Genomic DNA, 19,453 nt, shown 5'->3' on the forward strand with positions numbered 1-19,453 from the left:
GCAGCCGGTTCCGACGGTGAATGATGGCGCTGTGAAAGTTGTGGTTGGCGACACGTTCAAATCGCAGGTTCTGGATGCAGGAAAGGTAGGAAATCACTAACGGGACTTAGTATGCGGGAGCACGCAGCGCACGTTTGGAATGTAGGGATATCTCGCTACCGCTCGTGCTAGCTCGAAATACTGCAAAGGATTGTTGCTCGCGTGACTTGTGTAGATGAAAGCGCGCTGCGTATTGAATGAGCGGCCGCATTGTTTAGGAGGATTCGTGGTGTTTTGTTTCGCGTTTTGTGTAGGACGTGCTGTTGCTCGTTTACGCCCCGTGGTGTGGACACTGCAAAAAGCTCGAGCCCATCTACGAAGAGTTTGGGAAGCTTGCGGCCGAGTCGAAGACAGCTAGCGAGTCACTGGTTGTGGCGAAAATGGACGGCGCGGCGAACCGACTGCCGGACGAGAAGTACAAGGTGACTGGTTTCCCAACTGTGTGGTTCTTCAAGAAAGGATCCGATACTCCAATCAAGTTTATGGGAGAGCGGACTACCAAAGGCCTTGCTTCATTTGTGCAGCAGCAGGCAAGCAGCGCCGTGGAAATTTTCGTGGCTTGAGATTTTGTTCTGCTTTTAATGGCGTTGCATCAGTTTTTTTGCACTGTTATGGGAATCGTTGACGAAGTTTTGATGTGTACAGTGGCAACGCGATTTGTTTTTATACGAAGTTGTTTGAAAACTACGCATATCGGGAGGTGCCATTTAGTCGGTGCTGGCGACTGGAGGGCGTAGGAAGAGGATGACAGTTGGGAATTATATCAATGCACATAGCTGACTACAACACAGGCTGTAGGTATGACTCTCGACTTCCAGCGTGGATAGGGGAGAAGTGGACTAGGGGACAGCCTGTGGCACACCACATTCTGGAAGGGGCCAGCAAATATTATGTCCCCATGTGTAGCCACTACTGGCATAGGACGGCTTATTGCCTACGCCGCGTCACTTGTGGCAGTCAGAAGAAACCAAACACTCCCTAACTCAGCACAACTCGTGCATTTAGCCTGTGTTCGCGCTATTCACCATGTGAAGCCCAGCGCAGTGAGCACCGGTATGGCTGCTGGAAGTCATTCTCCGGATCGCAAAGCACTGTCACTGAGTAACCAGCATGTGTACCACCTGCGGCTCCATTATCTCCACAATTTCTGCTGCTTTTTGCTTTTTTCATCATTGCAACTCGTCTTCTTAAGGAGGGAATTGAGCACTAGATGGTCCACCTCGCGCGTTTGTGTGGATGCAAACGGCATTACAATGGTCGACAAAATCTGCCTAGCGTCTGCATAGTTCGAACACACAACGCTCAGCGCGCAAAATGACAGAAGCATCCACAACGTTTGCAGCACCTGCAGCTGCTGAAATTCGCAGTGAAGCGCCCCTCAAATTGTGGCACTTGTGCATGACGGCTCCTGCACAGATCAGATTCACTTCCATCCCCAATATCTTCCACAATAGGAAAAACCTCTGGGCAGAAGAACATGTCGAAATTTCTCCGAAAACAAAATACTAGTGAACTGCTCGTTTGTTTTGAGCAGCACTTCTCCCCCGAGTCAACAATGAACAACGTACCACAATGCTGATGCTTGACAGGGCTTCAAAATTTCATGCCATTCCAATCCCAGTGAGAAGCAATACGCTGCTATTCCGCTTTAATGCACAGTTTGTCGTCAAATTCCTCGGAAATCAGGCGTGAGCACTTACTAACTCTGGCGTCTCGTCTAGCACAGCTGGGATGTCCAAAGTGACTCCAGACACTGCACCACTGAGTACCCGTGAGTCATCTAGACATCATTTAGCCCCATGATTAAGTTAACACTTACGGGAACGTGGGGACAAGCGAGAAGCCCCTCCGGCGATTCAAGTACCGACGAGAGCAACACTCCAGAACTGTCACCCGGCATATCAAAGGTGCTATGACGTCTCCGTGTGCACATTCCCGTTCGTGTCGTCTACGTAACGCTTGAAAAATAGGACACAATCCTTGGAAATTGTAGGGGAAGCAGATGAGGGAGCGAGTCTTGCTACTTTGCGTGGGTGGAGCTGCGCTGCAGCTACTACCACGACACGTGGGAGGTCTGTGCTGCTAAGCCCAGCCAGAAAAGCAGTCTCTTGCAGCCCGTGTGTAGAGGGGCCTGAGCTAGTAGTGAACTTGTGCAAAATAATTCGTCTGGAGTGATAAAAGGACAATAAGACGCAAGGGACTCAGCCACACAACAAGCAGCAGTCGCACCCTCACCCCCCACGTGAACTCTCGTCCGGCTGTGGCCTGCCACTGGAGTAGCCACAGCTGGCATCCCTGTCCGGGGAGGTGATGGCGTTCTTTTTCAATTCCTTGGGTAGAACTTGTCATATTCTTCACAGACACAATACGTCTGGCCTGTGGAGGAGACGGCGGGCCAGCAACGCGTGAGTTGTAGCCGGCAGCCGTTTTGAGTACTCCATGCGGCGCCTTTTTCGATTTGGCTTGCGCTCGAGTTTGTTTGGTTGCTTTGGTGTTCGGCTCTTCTCTTCTCCAAACAAGTGTACGTCCACTTCAGCAGTGCGAGTTCCTCAGTCCCGGTGCTCTCATGCTGGGGACTCTTTGGCCGTGCTGTGTTGTCGTAGTTCACGGACTGCCTCGGCGTTTCCACAAATTAGTGTAGGGAAGGCCTCATAACGGCGCTGTGACATTAGGCCCTGCATAGCCTGGCCAGAAGAGGGAAGTTTTTTGCCGCTCGGCAGGCGATGGCCTTGCAACAGCAACAGCAAGGGGGCCAGCAGCAGCCGCTGTTGACTTTGGGGATGCAGCAAGGGCAGCAGCAGCAGCCGCAGCAGCCGCAGGCTGGAGGAGCGGCAACGCCACTTCCTCATGGAGGTGCGCAGCAGCCGCGTGTGCAGTTTCCGCAGAATCAGCTCCCTGCAAACCTGCACGTGCAACAACAGTTGCTGCGAATGCAGCAGCAGCAGCAGGGGATCACAGCAAAGCTCCAAGGAGCAACTAGTGCTTCGGGAGTTCAGCAGAGGCTCTTGCATTTAGAACAGCAGGAGCAGTTCTTGCAGCAGCAGCAGCAGGAACCGGAGAAGGTTCATTGGGTCCAGGTGGGTACCTGTTGACTTCCCTAGGTGCACGACTCGTCACTAGTTGTGCTGCATTCAGCATTACTTTTTGTTTTGGGCGAAGTCGCAAGTTTTTGCCAATTCCATTTTCTAGTAGAGGATGCGCTCCGTTTGGTGTACTGGGAAGCTTGTAGCGCGAAGGCGTTTTGCGTCTGCTTCTGTTCGTTCATGCAGTGTGACCGCTGCGACAAGTGGCGTGTGGCTCCATACGAGATAACGCAGCCCAGTTGGGTATGTGAACAGAATACATGGGACAGGCGATATGCTTCCTGCAGTGTTCCTGAGCAGCCAGACCCCGCTGCTCAGATGCAGCAGCAGCAGACGCGCCAACAGCAGCAACTGCTGCAGCAGCAGCAGTTGCAGCAACAACAACTACTTCAACAACAGCGGTTTGCGGGAAGCTCTGCCCCAAGGCCTAAAGCGAAAGCCAAGGCGAAGTCTAGGGCGCCGTCGAAGGGCACTGCCGCAGTGCAGAGGCCGCTTCAGACTGGCAACAGTGCAGCAGATGCAGTAAGTCATCTAACGGCGGCAGTAGCACAGCCGTCTTTATAGCTGCCCGCAGTGTAAAGTCTAGGAGGCACAGCAGTGTAGCTGTTGGAGAGCAACAGTCCATTTGAGTCACTTAGAGTCGTTTTTGCCATTGCAGGGTCCTGCAGCGGCACCAGGAGAAAACGTGCTTCTTGCCCCAGGACTCATACCCGCTGCGGATGCTGCTGCGTCTGTTACTGCGCATGTGCGTCAGAATCTTCTGCAGCACCAGATGGGGCAGCAACAACAGCGGGGAGGTCCAGCTACGGGTGGCAATCTTCCTGCCCTGCAGCAGCAGTTGTTGCAGCAGCAGCTTCAGCATCAGATGCAGCAGGCACAGCAACAGCAACTTCTGCAGCAGCTACAACAACAGCAGCACCAGCTGCTGCAGCAGCTGCAGCAGCAGCCCCCCGTCGTATTTGACAACTGGGTGCAGTGCGATGCTTGCAACAAGTGGAGAAGAGCTCCTAATCCAATAACTAGCGACAAGTGGTTCTGCAGGATGAATACATGGGCCCCGCAGTTTGCTTCTTGTGAGGCTCCGGAGGAGCCCGATCCTGCACAACAGGAGCAGCAGCAGCAGCAGCAGCAGCCGCAACAAAGTCAACAGCGGCTTTTGGAGGCAGCAGCAGCGCTGCAAAGACAACAGCAGCAACTTCAGCAGAGCGCTGCAAAGAGACAGCGCACAACGAGTGTTTCAAGGACAACAGAAACAGCCAAACCAGACGTCAAGGCTGACCCACCAACACAGCTTCTCCGACAGCAGCAGCTAGTCGCCGCTGCTGCTGCTTCTGGCCAACGCAACGCGGCGCCGGCTACTCAACAGCAGCTGCAATTGCAGCAGCAGTTGCAGCAAGCCAAACTGCCTCAAGCGCAACAGCAGCAACACGCTGGCAGCTCCGCTTCTGGTGGAGCTGGAGGCCAGCTGCAGCAGCTGCAGCTTCTTCAGCAGCAGCAGCTGCAGCTGCTGCAGCAGCAGCAAGTTCGGTTGCTCGATGCTGCCCGAAGGGCCACGCCCAATGCGGCTGCTGCTTCTCCGGGGAGCGCAGTAACTGCAGCTGCCGCAGCATCTGGGGGGACTGCAGGAGAGACAGAGCGCCGAGAAGGAAGCTCGGACACAGCCGCAGCATCGGCGGCGGAGAGAGGAGGGAAATGGCTGGAGTGCCGCTCATGCAAGAAGTGGCGCCGACTCCCTCCGGAGGTGGACGCGGAAGCTCTCAGGCCGAAGTTCTTCTGTTATTTGAATATGTGGGACCCACAGCGTAATACCTGTGCATCACCGCAGGAGCCCTGGCAACAGCTGCAGCAGCAGCAGGAGGTACAGGGGAAGGCGCCACCAGCAAATGCTGCCCCAGCGGCCGCATTGCAGAAGCCACAACACCAAGCCGCAGCGTCAGATGCCAACAGGCAGGACAAGGCGGACCACGCAGCATCAGCACCAGCGCAACAGCAGCTTCCTAGAGCGCCGGGGCAGCTTCAGGGAGAGACGAGCGGAACCGCCTCTCTTCACCAGCAACTTCAGGAGCAGCAACTGCTACTTCTGCGTATGCAGCAGCAACAGCAGCAGCAACGGGCCGGCGCATCAGGCGTTGGAGGGGGCAACGCCGCGAAGCCAGGTTCGGGAGCATCGGGAGCGACAGGCGCGGCCGAAGATGATGATGAAGAGGGAGATGATGACGTTGAAGGAGAAGGGGATGAAGACGAAGACAGTGACGACACAGGCGATTCTTCTGACTCTGAAACCGACAGAGGTGGTGGCGGGGGCCCGGCTGGGGGCGCCGGCGCTGGGGGCCCTTCTGGTGGAGGTTCCAGCAGCACTGGAGCAGGGGCAGGTGGGAGTGCAGGCCGTCCGGCGCAGCCGACTGCTCAGGCTCCCTCAGGAACAGGCAATTTCGGATCTAGTGCTACTGGGGGTGGCACAGTCGCGGGAGAGGTAAACGTTGGAGTGGCGCCTGAAGGAACTCCTGGAAACAGCTGCACAAAAACTCGGCAGCCAGCCCGTTTTTTCGATGTGTTGATTGTTGGAGGAGGCGTGGCAGGCCTGGCTGGAGCTCTACATTGCCAAAGAGCGGGGGTTGACTACCAAGTAATAGAGGCGAGGGGTCGTCTCGGGGGGCGTGTGTGGTCAATCACATTACCAGCGTCTGCAGGTGAGAAACAGCCACGGGGGAGCGCTCAAAAGGCGGAGGGAGCATGTCGGAGAAAGGGGAAAACAGCAAAAGATGGCAGCGTGCGGATCGATGGAGGCGCGAATTATATGCATGGACTCACTGGCAACGAGAATGACGTCCGGCTGAAGCCACGCAGAAGGGGCTGCAGTGTGTATCATCTTGCCGCTGCTTCTCCGGAGTGCCGTGTTGCGATAGTTCCGGGGGAAACTGGGTGGGAAAACCCGTATTACTTTGACTGGCTTAGGGGAGGGCGGCGTTTCTGTATGCTGGTGGTGTCGTTAGCGCATGCTCTTTTTTACCGCCTCGCAACCCCTGTATCCTTGATTGCCGCGGAGCAGCAGACGGGATCATCCGTCTCAGTCCTCACTCTGCTAAAGCAGGAAGCTCTTGCGCTCTTAAAAGCAGAGGAAGCAGCGGAGGCAAAGGCAGCTTCTTCACCCTGTAGTTTCCTGCCTGCGTGCGAGATACATCACAAGGAGGCCGAAGGCGCGGACACGCCTCCTCATCAGAACACATTTGAGTCGCTCTACTTGCCGTCGGCCTTGCGGGGATTGGTTGCCACACTTTTGCGACGGTTGAAGGACTTATGCTCTCTGGCAGTCCCAAGGGACAGGAAGGACAACAGCAGCACTGAAATTGATGTCGGAGAGTGCTGTGCCTGCCAAGTGGAAGCAATGGTCGTTCGGATGTTGAGAAGCCGTTTTGGGTTCGCTGCTCCTCTTGGAGATGTCAGTGCCGCACTTTTTGCGTTCTTCCAGACTCCTGCGCTCAAGCGAGACGTGGAGAGATTACAGAATCCGAAATACCGGCTTCTGGCTTGTAAGTCTTGAGTGTTACCACTGCCAGGCATCAAGCCACGCTTGATGGTTCGGGGCTGTTGCTGTTCTCAGTCGTCTTTCGAGTATTCGCTACGTCGACTTTCTTTTCTGTGACTTGCTCTCTTCAGGGCCAGGTTTGCGACGCTATGCCGAAAATCTTTCATGTGCCTTCGCCGAGAGAGACCGGAAGAAGTCGCAGGCCGTGAGGCCGTTTGCAGCTATACCTCCTTCCGTATCTTCAGATCTGTACGCGACTACTGTGGACGCTTCTAGAATTTATGCAGGAGGGAGCCACCTTTGATGCCTCCAGCTACGATTTAGTCTATGCTTGTAGAACCACTGGCTATTTTTATATCCGGTGCAAGTGTGTTTTGTTTGCAGGATTTGCATGAGTTGGAGTTGGCTAGTTGACATGCTTCGTGGGCAGTTGTCTCCCGAGAGGTTCCGGCTCAATACGCGTGTGTCCTTTGTTTCCATTACTGATGAAGACTCTGCATTCCCCTGTCTTGTCCGCTGCCATTCCGACGACGGTTCAAGCGAAGCTCAAGAGTAAGTGCTCCGCAAATGGTGATGCCAAGTGCATTATGTGCTTCTCAGTGCCAGGAAGGAAAAGCATATATCGTCAGGTTCTTGGTGTTGTAGTGAAGGCATCGCGCATGGTGCTCGTAAAGAACCTTGTTGGCTGTCCTTGTGTCTTGTGGCTTCAGGCTTCGTTCGCGATTTGTTCTTGTGGCACTGCCGGTATCGCTACTTCAGCAGTCTTCAGAGAAAGACGAGGGGACAGCAGCTCGCGTAACATTCCAACCACCACTTCCAGCCGAGAAGGTAGCGGCTCTTGCGGCCATGGGCATGGGAGTCCACAATAAGGTTCGTGTCCACGTATATCTGCGAGCCTGCATATGCGTCTCCGATGCTCCCTTCCTTATGTTATGTTGTTTCTTTACTCTTTACTGGCTGAGTGGATGCTCATCAGTCTGCAAGTTAGAGCAAAAGGACAGAGAGGGCCAGGTATGTTTTGCTGTCACGCATATACAGCGAGAGGTAAAAGGATTCGCTGTGCGACCCTGAGTTTGGCATTTATACAGGTAGTTCTGCGGGTTGCACCCTCCGATGTTTTCTGGTCTCACTCAACCCCGTCGTTCTCGTCACCGTATTCTTGTTTCCAGTACTTAAATCTTCATGCTTATGGGAAGACAGGCTGCATTTTAGCACACCTGTTTCCTCCGGCATCCGTTGCAATAGACTCTCTGACAGACAAAGAAGTAAGCCACCACGACGCACCCGCAGTAAAGGCAAGCTCTATTAGTTGGTTTTGTACTTCTCCACCATCTGATTCATAGGATACGTGGGTCTTGTTAGGTGTGTTCAGTGATGATAAGTTGAGAATGGGAGGATTTGGCGCTCTCAAGCGATTCGCATATTGGCGTTTCTGTCTAGTGATGCAACCTGCTCTCAGGTGGCTGAAGAGGTGCTTGATGACTTAAGGAAGCTCTTCGGCTATGTCCCTCGGCCAGCTCTCATAGCATCTGTTGTCACCAGGTGGCATTCTGATAAGTATTCTCGAGGCTCATATTCGTACCCAGTAAGGAAAATGTGCTGCAGTCAGAGGAATGGAACAGTGGTGTGGCATTATCTTGATGTGTGAAATCAGCTGTAGCTGCAGGAACCGGGAAGCACTATGCTCTCTAGCTTGCCATAACCGTTCTCCATTCATGGCTGTGTGAGCGTCCTGACTGTGTTGAATTGCAGAAGCCTGGGGCTGACATGGCGACTCACTGGCAGTGGCTGAGGGCGCCACATCCTCTAGGAGCTCCCCGTGTAGCGTTTGCGGGGGAATTCTGTTCGGACTCTTATAACCAGTGTGTAGACGGAGCGTAGGTCTGCTGTGGCATTCTCGCTGCACCGTGCAGTGATATAGGCGGATTTTACTAATGCTGGTGACGTGTCCACAGCTGCGGAGCGGTAGAAACGATTGCATTCTGGCTGCGGTGGGCGGGCAGGAGTGATGGCTTTTTTGGGAAGTGGTGAGAGTCTGCCTGTGGTCATGTTTTTAGGTTTGACACTGGCATGCGAGCAGCGCAGTCCGTTGTTCAGTTTGGGCTGCGGCGCCACCCATGCACAAAAGACAGGCAAGAGCAGAAGCAGCAGACGCACGGTGGCTCTGCTGATGCACTAGAAAAGCTACAACAACAGCATCGGAATCGCCGGCAAAGTCGCACGATTAAAGAAACGAAATCAGGAAGTTGGCAATCGCGCACAAAGAAAAAATACAGGAAAGAGGCTCTAGATGCCTCAGAGGCAAAAGCACGAATCGCAGCGGCTCGTGCAGAGCTTGAACAGACGAATACGAAGTATTGCGGCGACGATTGCTGCCCTATAGTTGAGTGCCCAGACAGGTGGGTTCTGTTTTGCGTATGGTTGTTTCTTTGGTCCGAGACGTGCTGTGGCTCACAGCGTCTTTTTTGCTGTGAAGGCGTATCGGCTGTTTGCGCACTTTTTCTGCTGTGTGCGTAGTTCGCATGCTGGATTTTATCTGACGGATGGGAGCGACTTGACGGACTATGATGACGGTGGCATAGAGGGTGGAAAACACGATGATATCGAATCTGTTTACGGGGAAAACACGCGGATGATGCTCGAAAAGTTCAAGGCTCTTCTGAGATTCAACCGCAAGCAGCTGAATTGTTCGCAATCAAGATGTTCTCCGAAGGAGTCTGGACCAGCTGGCTTTGCGCAACCAGCGCAGGCAAGGGCCTAACTGTGACAAGTACGGACAATGCAACAGTGGAACCTTTGCGATGCTGGTCATTTCGGGTGTGGAGCTGTTCAAGGCAGAGCTCGCACTACTGCATTACCAGCTGGGCAGTAACTGAGATTCTGGCAGGCACATAGGTGGACTCGTGCACGGATGGTATATCTGTCTTCTAGTGCGCAAGAAGTGTGACCAGAGGGAACCAGGCACAGGATGTCTCACGGGACATTCGTACTTCACCGAGAAGCTCCAGTTGCCGAGGATTTGTACGCTCGTAGGGATATCTCGTCGAAAGACGGCAGTCTTGATAGGGAAGACTCTGCGCGCTTGCGGCCCTCCTTTCTTTTGGGGTAGCACGTTTGCGTTTTGTTTGGGCCTGCAACTTCGGGCCTTCATTGGTTGTACAGAACTTGGATAAGTGGGCATCGTTTTTCTCATTACTTGCCGAGTAGACTCTGGCGTCGTTTGCGTCATGTCGGGAACACATGGGTGGGGCCGCTGCGCTTGCCGCAGTTGCAGTAGGCAGGTTGCCCATTGAATTGATACGAGTAATGAGAAAAGCAAAGAACCACTATACAGACGACCGCCTTCTGTATTGCTTTGTCGCTTTTGGTGTAGATATTTCATCGCCCCTTCATCGCCATCTTCACATATGCTGTTTTCACCCTATATAGGTGGTTGAGCGGGTGACCCGTGTGCGCCCATGCATACCCATGCTACACCGACAGCGGCGGACGTCTTGCTGCGTGGGCAGCTTTGAGCATGGTTGTTTACTTTGCGGAGAACTCGTAGAATCGCACCTGTTGCGTAGCGGCCGATAGTGCAGGGCTCTGTTAGTAGGTTAATGTAGTTATGTAGTTGTGTTCATCATGAAGGGTAGGGAGCAGTTTACAGCGGTCATCCGGCGTTTCTGAAGCGAGCTCATGCAGCCAGGTTGCCTGCACAATTGCTTAGCGTTTGCGTGCGGCGAATTCCCGTTGACTGGGGCGTGGTTTTCGCCTTGGCATTGTTGTCTTACAACAACGCTCAACAGCGCTGCTCATGTGAGTTGGCGTGACAGTTAAAGTAGAGGGGTTTGCTTAACTTTCATCCCAAGTAGCAGCTGCTGTTCATACTGGGCGCTTTGTTGCGATTACGCACTTGGGACGAATGTTCCTGTTCGCCGAGCACTGTATGTGAGTCCTGAGGGGTTGCCTGGCAACGTGTGGACTCTGCCCCAAACGAGAGATAGGCGGTGCTTAAATCAATGAAATGCTCAGTAGTAGGCTTCAATATGCTCTTTGGCCGCAAAGTGAGCGAGCTTCCCCTCTGTTGCAATGCTCTGGTGGTACCATTACGAGGTTGCGTTTGTGTTGCGGACCAGCACTTCCCGCACACTTCTGTTGAGCAGCATTGGTACTACCACATAGACTTTTGTTTAGGTTCTCCAATTCATTGCCTGTAGTCCTAATCATGTAGGGGATTCGTGTTACGCATCATTACTTCAGACGGGGCTGTGATCCTCTAAGTCGGCAGCGACCCGAACCCCCCTACCCGTAGCTTTTGCAGTGTCCGGCTAGATTCCTGTCTGAGCTTAGTCAGTTAAACAAAAGAATCATATGCGGCGTCTCGGGTGAATGGTCTCCTTTGGAACAGCACGGACTGGTGTTGCATGCGTGGCATGGCTTCTCAAGTTCGTGGATGGAGCCTTCAGCGTATTAGGTGATGCTGCAGAGGCGTTTTCTAAGATCTTTGATTTACCGTCGATCTACCTTGCCTGTTTAGCAGAGGCGAGCCCCCTTCACAAGGTGACTTGGCACGTGTCTTGCGTATCTTTGATTTTGGCAGACTTAGTGGCTGCCCTTGGTGGACCGCTCAACTGTGCCACTAACTATACAGTGTGGGCCCGACCCCTCTATTGGTAGATGCTTCAGGGATTCACTGGCGTACGCGCTTACGCAGTAGCCTGCAGATGTATCGTTGGCAGTGCGCATCCCGAGCTAGTGGGCTGCGGGGCTAATTCACGCCTCTTGAGGATTCGGGCGACCCTCGCAGCAGCACTTCGGCAAACTGGAGTTGGCCAGTCGGCCACTTTCCAATAGGTAGCATTCCGCGGCTCGGCGATGCAGCTAGCTGCCTGGCCTGTGAGGCACGTAACTTGTCTACTGGGACGTCGCAATGGAGCAGCTAATCCCCATTATGAATCGCCTACAGGACGCGCTCCTCACACTGGGGAGTGCAGATGGCACAACGTTTGATCTGCCGCAGATAGCTGTCGTAGGAGCGCAGTCCGTGGGGAAGTCTTCAGTCCTAGAGGCAGTGATTGGCAAGGACTTCCTTCCCCGAGGCGCCGGTATTGTCACCAGGCGGCCACTAATTCTTCAGGTAGGAGTTCGTCATTGGCTGTACGCAAATTCTTGCGTACGTGTACAAAACATTCGTTTCGGTTCTTCTTGCGCCTCACTGAACTAACGAAAGACTTACTTGGGCATAATTGTCTAGAAGAATATTTCGTGTGCGTCTTTTGCGGCGCCTATGCTGCAGCTCCAGCATACAGCTGGGTCGGCGGAATGGGGAGAATTTAGTCACTCTCCTGGACATCGCTTTACAGACTTCGCTCAGATCAGGAGGGAAATAGAAAGGGAGACAGAAAGGGTGACAGGGCGTTCCAAGAACATCTCGCCTATTCCTATTTGCCTCAAGATTTTCTCTCCGAACGTTATTGACTTGACTCTGGTAGACTTACCAGGTATTACAAAAGTGCCAGTTGGGGATCAGCCTTCGGATATCGAGGTAACAAGTCCTCCATCCATGGCGTCTTTCTGCCTTGCATGTCTCTCGCTGTGGGGCATGCGTTTTCTCACGTGCCGAATCCTTGAAATGGGAATAGCTACGCACAAATAGATTTTTCTGGCGCCTCCAGAACTCTCTGTTTCGGAGCTTCTCCATGCAGGACGGGCGGAGCCTTTTGTTTTTTATGCAGCTGCAAATCCGCAAGATAGTCCTGCAATATATAAGTCAACCTTCCTGTGTGATCCTTGCCATCACTGCGGCAAATACCGACATCGCCAACTCTGACAGGTTGGTGATACTTTTCACGTGCAACATTTCTTTTTGCTGTACTTTGTTTGCTTCTACTGGCTTCCTTCGCTGAATGCCTTCGTCGTTCGCTCTTGTTACCGTTGTGTAGAGCATCTCACTGTTTTTGGGTTTATACTCTGGTGACCCTTCATTGCACACCACATGTTGCTGCGTCGGTTGGTAGATAGCTGCAGGTTTTGTGGGTTGTTTGGGCGATTGCACTGAAGCTTTCGATTACTAGTCTGCGTCGCTCACACCTTTTCAATCTGATGAGGTTTTTCGCGATCTGCTTTGTGCATATTTGTAGTCTCAAGATCGCCCGTGAGGCAGACCCGGAGGGCATTAGGACAATCGGTGTCGTTACCAAGGTTGACACCATGGAGGAGGGCTCTGATTGTGCTGACGTTCTCCTAGGGAAAGTATATCCCTTAAGACGGGGGTAAGCGCAATAAGAGTCTATGCAAAACTCTTATTGTTCTTACTTCTTGCCGCTGACGCCGAATCTTATTCCGCCAGTGAGTCTGCGCAAACGGTTCCTGGCAGAACAAAAGTGCTGGTGCTGTTCTGCTGTCCTGTTGCCTCCATATTATCTGTTTTGAGCTCAGGTTTGTTGGTGTAGTGTGTAGAAGCCTCGCCCAGACGCGTGAACAGCTTTCTCCCAGAGCAGTACAGGAAGAGGAGGCAAAGTTTTTCCAGAACCATCCAGCTTACAGGGTCCTGGGGACTCGTTGTGGCACTCGATACCTTGCGAAGATGCTGAATCAGGAATGTCCACGAACCCAACCTCGCGTTGTCTCCCCGGTGCAGGCTCCATCGTTGTTTGTTCGGCGGTTTTGCGTGTTCCACGACCCAGCAATTCATGCGGCTGCTGCCGTCGCAGTTTTTGCCATCGAAGCGTATTTGCTCCGGGTTTTTTTCGTTTTGCTTCAGGTGCTAATGCAGCACATCAGAGAGTCGTTGCCAGAATTGCGCGAGCGGCTGCAGAAGAGACTCCAGGAGGCAGAAGCGGAACTGGCGGGCTACGGAGATCCACTGCTGGAAGTCAAGGGAAATGCTGGGGCTTTGCTCTTGCACTTCTTTTCAAAGTTTGCACGTAATTTCCAGGTGGAGTATTCTTTTTCCGCTTCCCGGGAGTTTCCTGCGTGGGGTGGAGGGTGAATAGGAAGATCGGTGAGAGACATTTTCGATGAGCAGACGATTACCCATGTCAATGTCGGGTTTTTTCTTGGCCATTTACTGCTTCCTCAGGATGCGATTGATGGAAAGCTCCAGTCTCAGCATTCGTCGGATCACTTGATGGGCGGTGCTCGTATCAATTTTATCTTCCATGATTGGTACGGTCGGGCTCTGGCCGAATTCGACCCGCTTAGTGGCCTAACAGACCATGAAATCCGCACAGCCATACGGTAAGGGCTCTTGCTCTCGCATTTACGTTTCCTAAAGAGTAGGTTGCGTGAGTCGAACTTCTGGAGCCATTTAGAGCACTTCGTGGTTAGCAGTTTCTGTGGGTGTCGAAATCATCAAGCCCTCAGCAGACAGTAGACTTATACATGGGACCGTGCGCAAAATAGCGTGGAATTGTTTTTTGACCTTTGGGGACATGGAACACAGAACTTTTGACTCATCGTACTGTGGCCAGCAGTGTCTTGCGTGATTCTTTATGTCTTCCACCAGAAATGCGACAGGGCCCAAAGCTGCCCTCTTTGTACCGGAAAGCGCATTTGAAATTCTCGTGAAGAAACAAATCCAGCAATTGGAAAGCCCTTCTTTGCTTTGTGTGGAGCAAGTACGACATCCTCTCCTGTCTGTACTAAAGCAGCAGCAGCAGGCACCAGCTTTATGTTTCACTCGAAGTGGAGCTGTGCAGCAGGTTTTGGAGAATGATGGTGCCTTCTCAGGTGTACGATGAGCTGCAGAAGATAGTCGAAAAATCTGAACTACCGGAAATGTCAAGATTCACGAATTTAAGAGACCGCATTTTGGAAGTTGTTTGTGGCGTTTTGAAGAGATGCCTTGCGCCAACAAACCAAATGATTCATAATATAATCCAAGTGAGTTCGTGCTTAGGCCGTGCAGCCACAGGCAATTTAATGTGGTAGGTACGTTAAAGCCGTGCTTTTTGTGGCTTACTGTGCAGATCGAGCTTGCGTACATAAATACCAACCATCCGGATTTTATGAGCAACAAAGCTCTTCCGGGCCTCTTTGGCGATAACGCCAGTGGGAGACGCGACTCATGTTGTAGGACAATTGGACGTATTCTCCGTGCTGCATGAATCGTGTTCTGCTCATGGCTGAAGAGACAGAAATTCGCAACGAATTTTTTGTTTAGAGTCCTGCAAATGAACAGTGGCTGATAAAAGCATATACCCTTTTGTGGAGACATGATTTCTACGTGGTTGCAGCGCCGGGTCTTGGGAGCTCTTTACAGCCTCCACAGCATCAGCAGCAGCCAAGTGGAAAGCCCGCAGCACCTGCAGATAAAGACCTACCGCCATCACCTCGGGGAGAGTTTGTATGTTCCCCTTCTGTTTTCGTGCCTCCACACATGACCCTGGTTGTCTCGCGTATAGGTTGACACAGTTATATTCAACAGGCTTTGAAGAGTATTAACGTAAATGGCGGCGTGTGACGTTTTGTAGGGCGTTGGAGGTGTGTTACAACAAGGTGGCTTCTTCAGCTTTTTAAAAAATTCCAGACCGTCTCCTCACGGGGGCAGGCACAATGCTGCCAATATGGTGCAGCCGGCTCCACAGCAGCCGCAGCAGATGCTACAGCCAAGCATGCAGCAACCTCATCCACAGCGCTCGGACATGGCTAATACAGCTGAGAGATTCACGGCAGAGTGTGAGCACTAGAAGTCGACGCACACATTTGCTTAGCACTTGCGAGTTTCTGTATTTTGGGACCAGAGGCAGGCGCCTCCTGCTTTGACAGCGGCGTTTATTGAGGTGGTGTCATTCTTGTTCTTTGCTTACGGAAGATGCGGCTCTCCCAATGCATGTTTTGTGTCGAATTGCAGCTCGTCTTACTGCCACGTTTGACAAGCTTCGGGTAAGTAGCTGCACCGTGCCCTTTTTTCTCGCGCATTCTATTGCCTGTCTTCTCCCTTTTAGCTTTGCTTCAAAGCACCAAAGATACTTTTTGAAATCTAGAGCTTACCATTGAGCGAGTGCCTGCACTAATAATCTGCCCGCAAATGCAGTATATCAGTGCCAGACTCCCTTTTAGCTTTGCTTAAAAGCATCAAAGATATACTTTGACATCTAGAGCTTAACATTGAGCGAGTGCCTGCACTAATAATCTGCCCGCAAATGCAGTATAGCACTGCCAGACAGAGTTTCCCACAGGACAGTCATAGTGTGTGGCTTTCTCTTCATTCCAGGGAGGTGGAGGTATTCGCATGCCCGCTGTTCCGCCCGTTGTCGCTCCATCAGACACCCCATCTGACCGGGAACAAATTGAAACAGAGCTTATCAAGTCTCTGTTGTGGTCATACTTCCAAATTGTTAGGTGCGTCGATGTCATTACATGACATTGAGCAGCTCATCCTCCGTTTAAAGTGACGTTTAGTGTGAGAATGTGCATCCAAATTTCACGTGTACAGTTTTGCAGGCTTTCTTGTTTCTCCCAATTGCATGAAAGTGCATGTTTTAGATATCTATGCCGCGCTTTGTATTCGAAAGCCCATTCACAGGGCAGCTGGTAGAGGGCCTGTCAGTCAATGAGACTGGTTGAGGCTGAGCTTGCGTTCATGCTTTTGTGCACAATGAAGGTGCACATATATTGTGTCAAGGTGGATGTTCTAGATATCTGTGGCTGCTCGTTGTATCCGGAAGCCCATGCACAGCGCAGCTGTTAGAGGCCTGCCGGTCAGTGAGACAAATTCGGGCCAAGCTTGTGTTCACACTCCTATTTACAATAAATGTGCAGATATATTGTGCCAAAGCGCATTCTTCAGAGATCTGTGGCTGTTAGAGTGCCTGTTATTCACTGAGACTAATTCAGGCTAAGCTTGTGTTCAAACTTTTGTGCGCAATAGAGGTGCAGATATCTCACTCTTCAAGCTTGTAGCGCAGGCTTGTTGCTCAAGTAAGTGTACTGGAGTGTCATTGCTCTCAAGTTCACGGGTGGATTTGCACCGTATATGATGATCTCAAGGCTTGTCCTGTTTCCTTGTCTGTCTCGCAGGAAAAATGTTGCAGACGCAGTACCAAAAGCAATCATGTACTTTATGGTAAACACCGCGAAGGATGTGCTGCAGAGAGAGCTGGTAGCTCAGCTTTATAGAGAAGGTTAGGCTGGTGTGCTTCCCCAAGTTCTTTGCCTTTTGAATGCAAATCCACATCCTTACGTGTTGATTTGCTTGGCCATGTTCAAGCGGTTGCGCATGAATGCGCGCAATGCATGTGCTTAGCCTTGCATGTGCTACTTTGCAGAGCTTTTCGGAGAGCTTATGAAGGAGGCTGGGGATATTAGTGCGAAACGACAGCAGTGCAAGCAATTGTTGAAGTGAGTGGCTCAGTGAAGCATCTTCATTTTTGTGTAGGCGCCTGTTAAAATTAATTCAACGAGCTCGCATCCGTTGCTTAGTGATTTGTTGCATATTACCTCGATCCAGCATCCAAGGTGCCTGAGAGTGCCTTCTCTGATTCGGCCCCTGCAGCTTCCGTAGCCCCTCCCACCCAGAGGCACATGGAGTTCGGTACCAGCAGCACTTGAAATTTTCGATTGTCGTTATGTTTCCTTCAGTGGTTCTTATTTTCTCGAGAATCATGTACTGCTCTTAATTGCGAAGATCAGTTTGTTGTCCTCAGTATTGTCGCAGGTCGATAAGGAGTGCGCTGGATATTGTTTCCAGCGTCAGGGAGTTTGGGTCAGAGGATGTTGGGTTGCCATCTCGTCGACCATTCTAGCCTTAACCTTTTGGGTGTTATGCAAGACGCAGTCACGAGACTTTGTGGCATAGTTACATCCTACACAGACGAGGCAACTCGACAGGAGTCTAGAAGGGGCGGGACTGAGACGCTCAACTGAGTGCTGGGTGCCCCTGACGGCTGCGTTGTTCTGCGGCCTACTCCCATTGCTGTCAAAGTTTGTATTTGTTTGGCCTAGAAAAACTCGTTCAAAACGCTTTCCGTACTGTATACCGTGAATAGCTCTGTTTGCTATTGCAAGCGCTTGAGCAGCTTCTGCTCAGGCGCGTGTTGAACAGGACTGTTGCACGGGACTCTGTGTTGCCCAGTACGCAGCACAGTTTAGCAGTCGCCAGATCCTCCATACTAGCCACTATCTTCAAATGAAAGCAGCAGCCTACTGTTGTTTAGCAGCAGCCTACTGTTGTTTACACAGAAGCCGATGAGTTAAAGCGATTAGTGTTAACCATTTTCAGTTTCACTGCAAGAGGGCTTAGGAGAAAAAGCAGCTTTCTTTGCAGTAAAACAAGATGACAAACCTACAGTGTATGGCTATTCTCGTTAAATGCTGGGTGTTTGGTTGACCATGTATTATCTCTGCACACAACTTCGTGTTTTCTGTGGCTTGTTATTAATAAATCTCACAATTAGATGCAAGGCACTACATGCCAACTGACGTGCTTATACTGCTGATCCTGGCTCATTCATCCGCTGAAAACAAAAGTTACAGAGTGGCTGGCTGGGGAGCGCTTCGATGGGTTTGGTCCGTCAGTGGTCCCCTCGCGCCACACTATTGAGCAAGAGAGCACCCGTTCCCATCATTAGTGCAACCAGTAGGCCAATTTGAGCCACTTGCGACAGCAGTTCCCTCCTTTTGCCGCATTCTGTGACATTGTCCAACAGTAGCATGCTTCGATGTGGTCGAAGCAAGGGGTGGAGTGTCAGTTCTTGTTTGCTCAGCAGCCTATGTAAAAATCTCTTCTCCTGTAGCTGAAGTAGCTGATGATTCATTTTGTGCAAATGCTCTCGTAGTTTGTCGAGGTGCCTTTGCGTGCGTACATTGTTGCCGGTGTACGGCTGGCTGTTGGTCTGCAATAGACGCAGGCCAACAAGAGCTTCCACGTGTTGTTGCTGCTCTCCTTGCTGCAACTCCTCATCCTCCCACTGCTGCAATAAATATAGCTTCCGTGGTCGATTTGAATGTATCTGCTGCTGGAACAGGAATGGCAAGAAGCAGTTATATTCTGCCCTCCGGCGCAGCAACAATGCAAATGCTTCTGCCGACTTTCGCCGCAGGGCCAAAGGTGTCGCAACGGATGTGCTCCCTCTGTCACTTTCCTCGCAGCAAGCGCATGGAGGCAACTCCTTATCCATGCCGCTACTCGCTGGCAGTTTCAACACAAGTGGAAGTTGTACGGCACTGAGGCAATGTGAGCCACCTTCGAAGCCCCTTCTGCTGGAACTTTTCGGGCCCCCTGTTTGTGGCTGCCTTTCCAACATGTCTCTTACAGGACTCTCCTCGCATCCATCAAGAAAAACTTGTTTTTGCGTACTGTTCTCACACTGGCTGTTTTCTCTTTTGCCATCGCCATCCGCCTCGAAAGCTTTCTGTTGCAGGATAGACGAGCTCAAGGCGTCTGGGCACTCCTAAGAGCTGCCTTTCACTGCGAAGCAGAGGAACCTGCATAGAATGTAACGTTCCTCTTCACGCTCTAGGGGACCGGAATACATCATTTGCTCATCCTGTGCTCGTCGCTGGAAGTCGGTGCGAGCGTCAAGTTCATGTGCAACTGAACGCAGTGGAAGCAGCATGCCGTCTTGAGTTACCAAGTCACACGCTGCAAGTTGAAGGCCAAGGATCCATCTACTGCATAAAAAAGCATAGCTTTTCGCACAACTTAGACTGTGGGGAGAGGCACCGACCCTTTAAGCCTTAGAGACATTGGTTGGTTGGATCCAGCTCTGCTGGTAGCGCAGATGCGGCCTTACTCGCGCATTATTTGTTCTTGAGATGCGCTTTGTTGCACAACGATAAGGGGAAGCAGGCAGGTCACAGCATGGAGGCACTTCAACAA

At 51.8% G+C, this 19,453-nt stretch overlaps 4 protein-coding genes across 4 annotated transcripts; 3 read left to right on the forward strand and 1 right to left on the reverse strand.

Moving 5' to 3' along the window:
- On the forward strand, positions 1 to 602 carry ENH_00074570 (hypothetical protein, conserved; the record flags this gene model as incomplete). The annotated part of the gene is made up of 2 exons (XM_013577608.1): positions 1 to 85; positions 294 to 602. Coding segments are annotated over 2 exons (394 nt in total), but the record flags the coding sequence as incomplete, so codon positions are not given.
- Positions 603 to 2,762: 2,160 nt separating this feature from the next.
- ENH_00074580 (hypothetical protein, conserved) lies at positions 2,763 to 9,409 on the forward strand (the record flags this gene model as incomplete). Its single annotated transcript, XM_013577609.1, is given in 12 exon segments — positions 2,763 to 3,116; positions 3,309 to 3,648; positions 3,781 to 4,082; positions 4,087 to 6,652; positions 6,780 to 6,897; positions 7,033 to 7,200; positions 7,359 to 7,518; positions 7,737 to 7,913; positions 8,108 to 8,233; positions 8,401 to 8,510; positions 8,706 to 9,047; positions 9,166 to 9,409. Coding segments are annotated over 12 exon segments (5,007 nt in total).
- A 2,151-nt stretch (positions 9,410 to 11,560) lies between these two features.
- ENH_00074590 (dynamin-like protein, putative) lies at positions 11,561 to 17,378 on the forward strand (the record flags this gene model as incomplete). The annotated part of the gene is made up of 17 exons (XM_013577610.1): positions 11,561 to 11,767; positions 11,927 to 12,175; positions 12,366 to 12,463; positions 12,771 to 12,902; positions 13,069 to 13,177; positions 13,394 to 13,567; positions 13,712 to 13,869; positions 14,138 to 14,249; positions 14,362 to 14,514; positions 14,601 to 14,703; positions 14,868 to 14,977; positions 15,105 to 15,309; positions 15,485 to 15,516; positions 15,848 to 15,975; positions 16,654 to 16,757; positions 16,902 to 16,974; positions 17,291 to 17,378. The coding sequence occupies 17 exons, from the start codon at positions 11,561 to 11,563 to the stop codon at positions 17,376 to 17,378; spliced, it is 2,235 nt and encodes a 744-aa protein (XP_013433064.1).
- A 768-nt stretch (positions 17,379 to 18,146) lies between these two features.
- On the reverse strand, positions 18,147 to 19,190 carry ENH_00074600 (hypothetical protein, conserved; the record flags this gene model as incomplete). Its single annotated transcript, XM_013577611.1, is given in 2 exon segments — positions 18,147 to 19,025; positions 19,029 to 19,190. Coding segments are annotated over 2 exon segments (1,041 nt in total).
- Positions 19,191 to 19,453: the final 263 nt, after the last annotated feature.

The sequence above is a fragment of the Eimeria necatrix genome, genomic scaffold (assembly GCF_000499385.1).
Source record: "Eimeria necatrix Houghton genomic scaffold, Enh_scaff75, whole genome shotgun sequence".
Taxonomy (NCBI): Eukaryota; Apicomplexa; class Conoidasida; order Eucoccidiorida; family Eimeriidae; genus Eimeria; species Eimeria necatrix.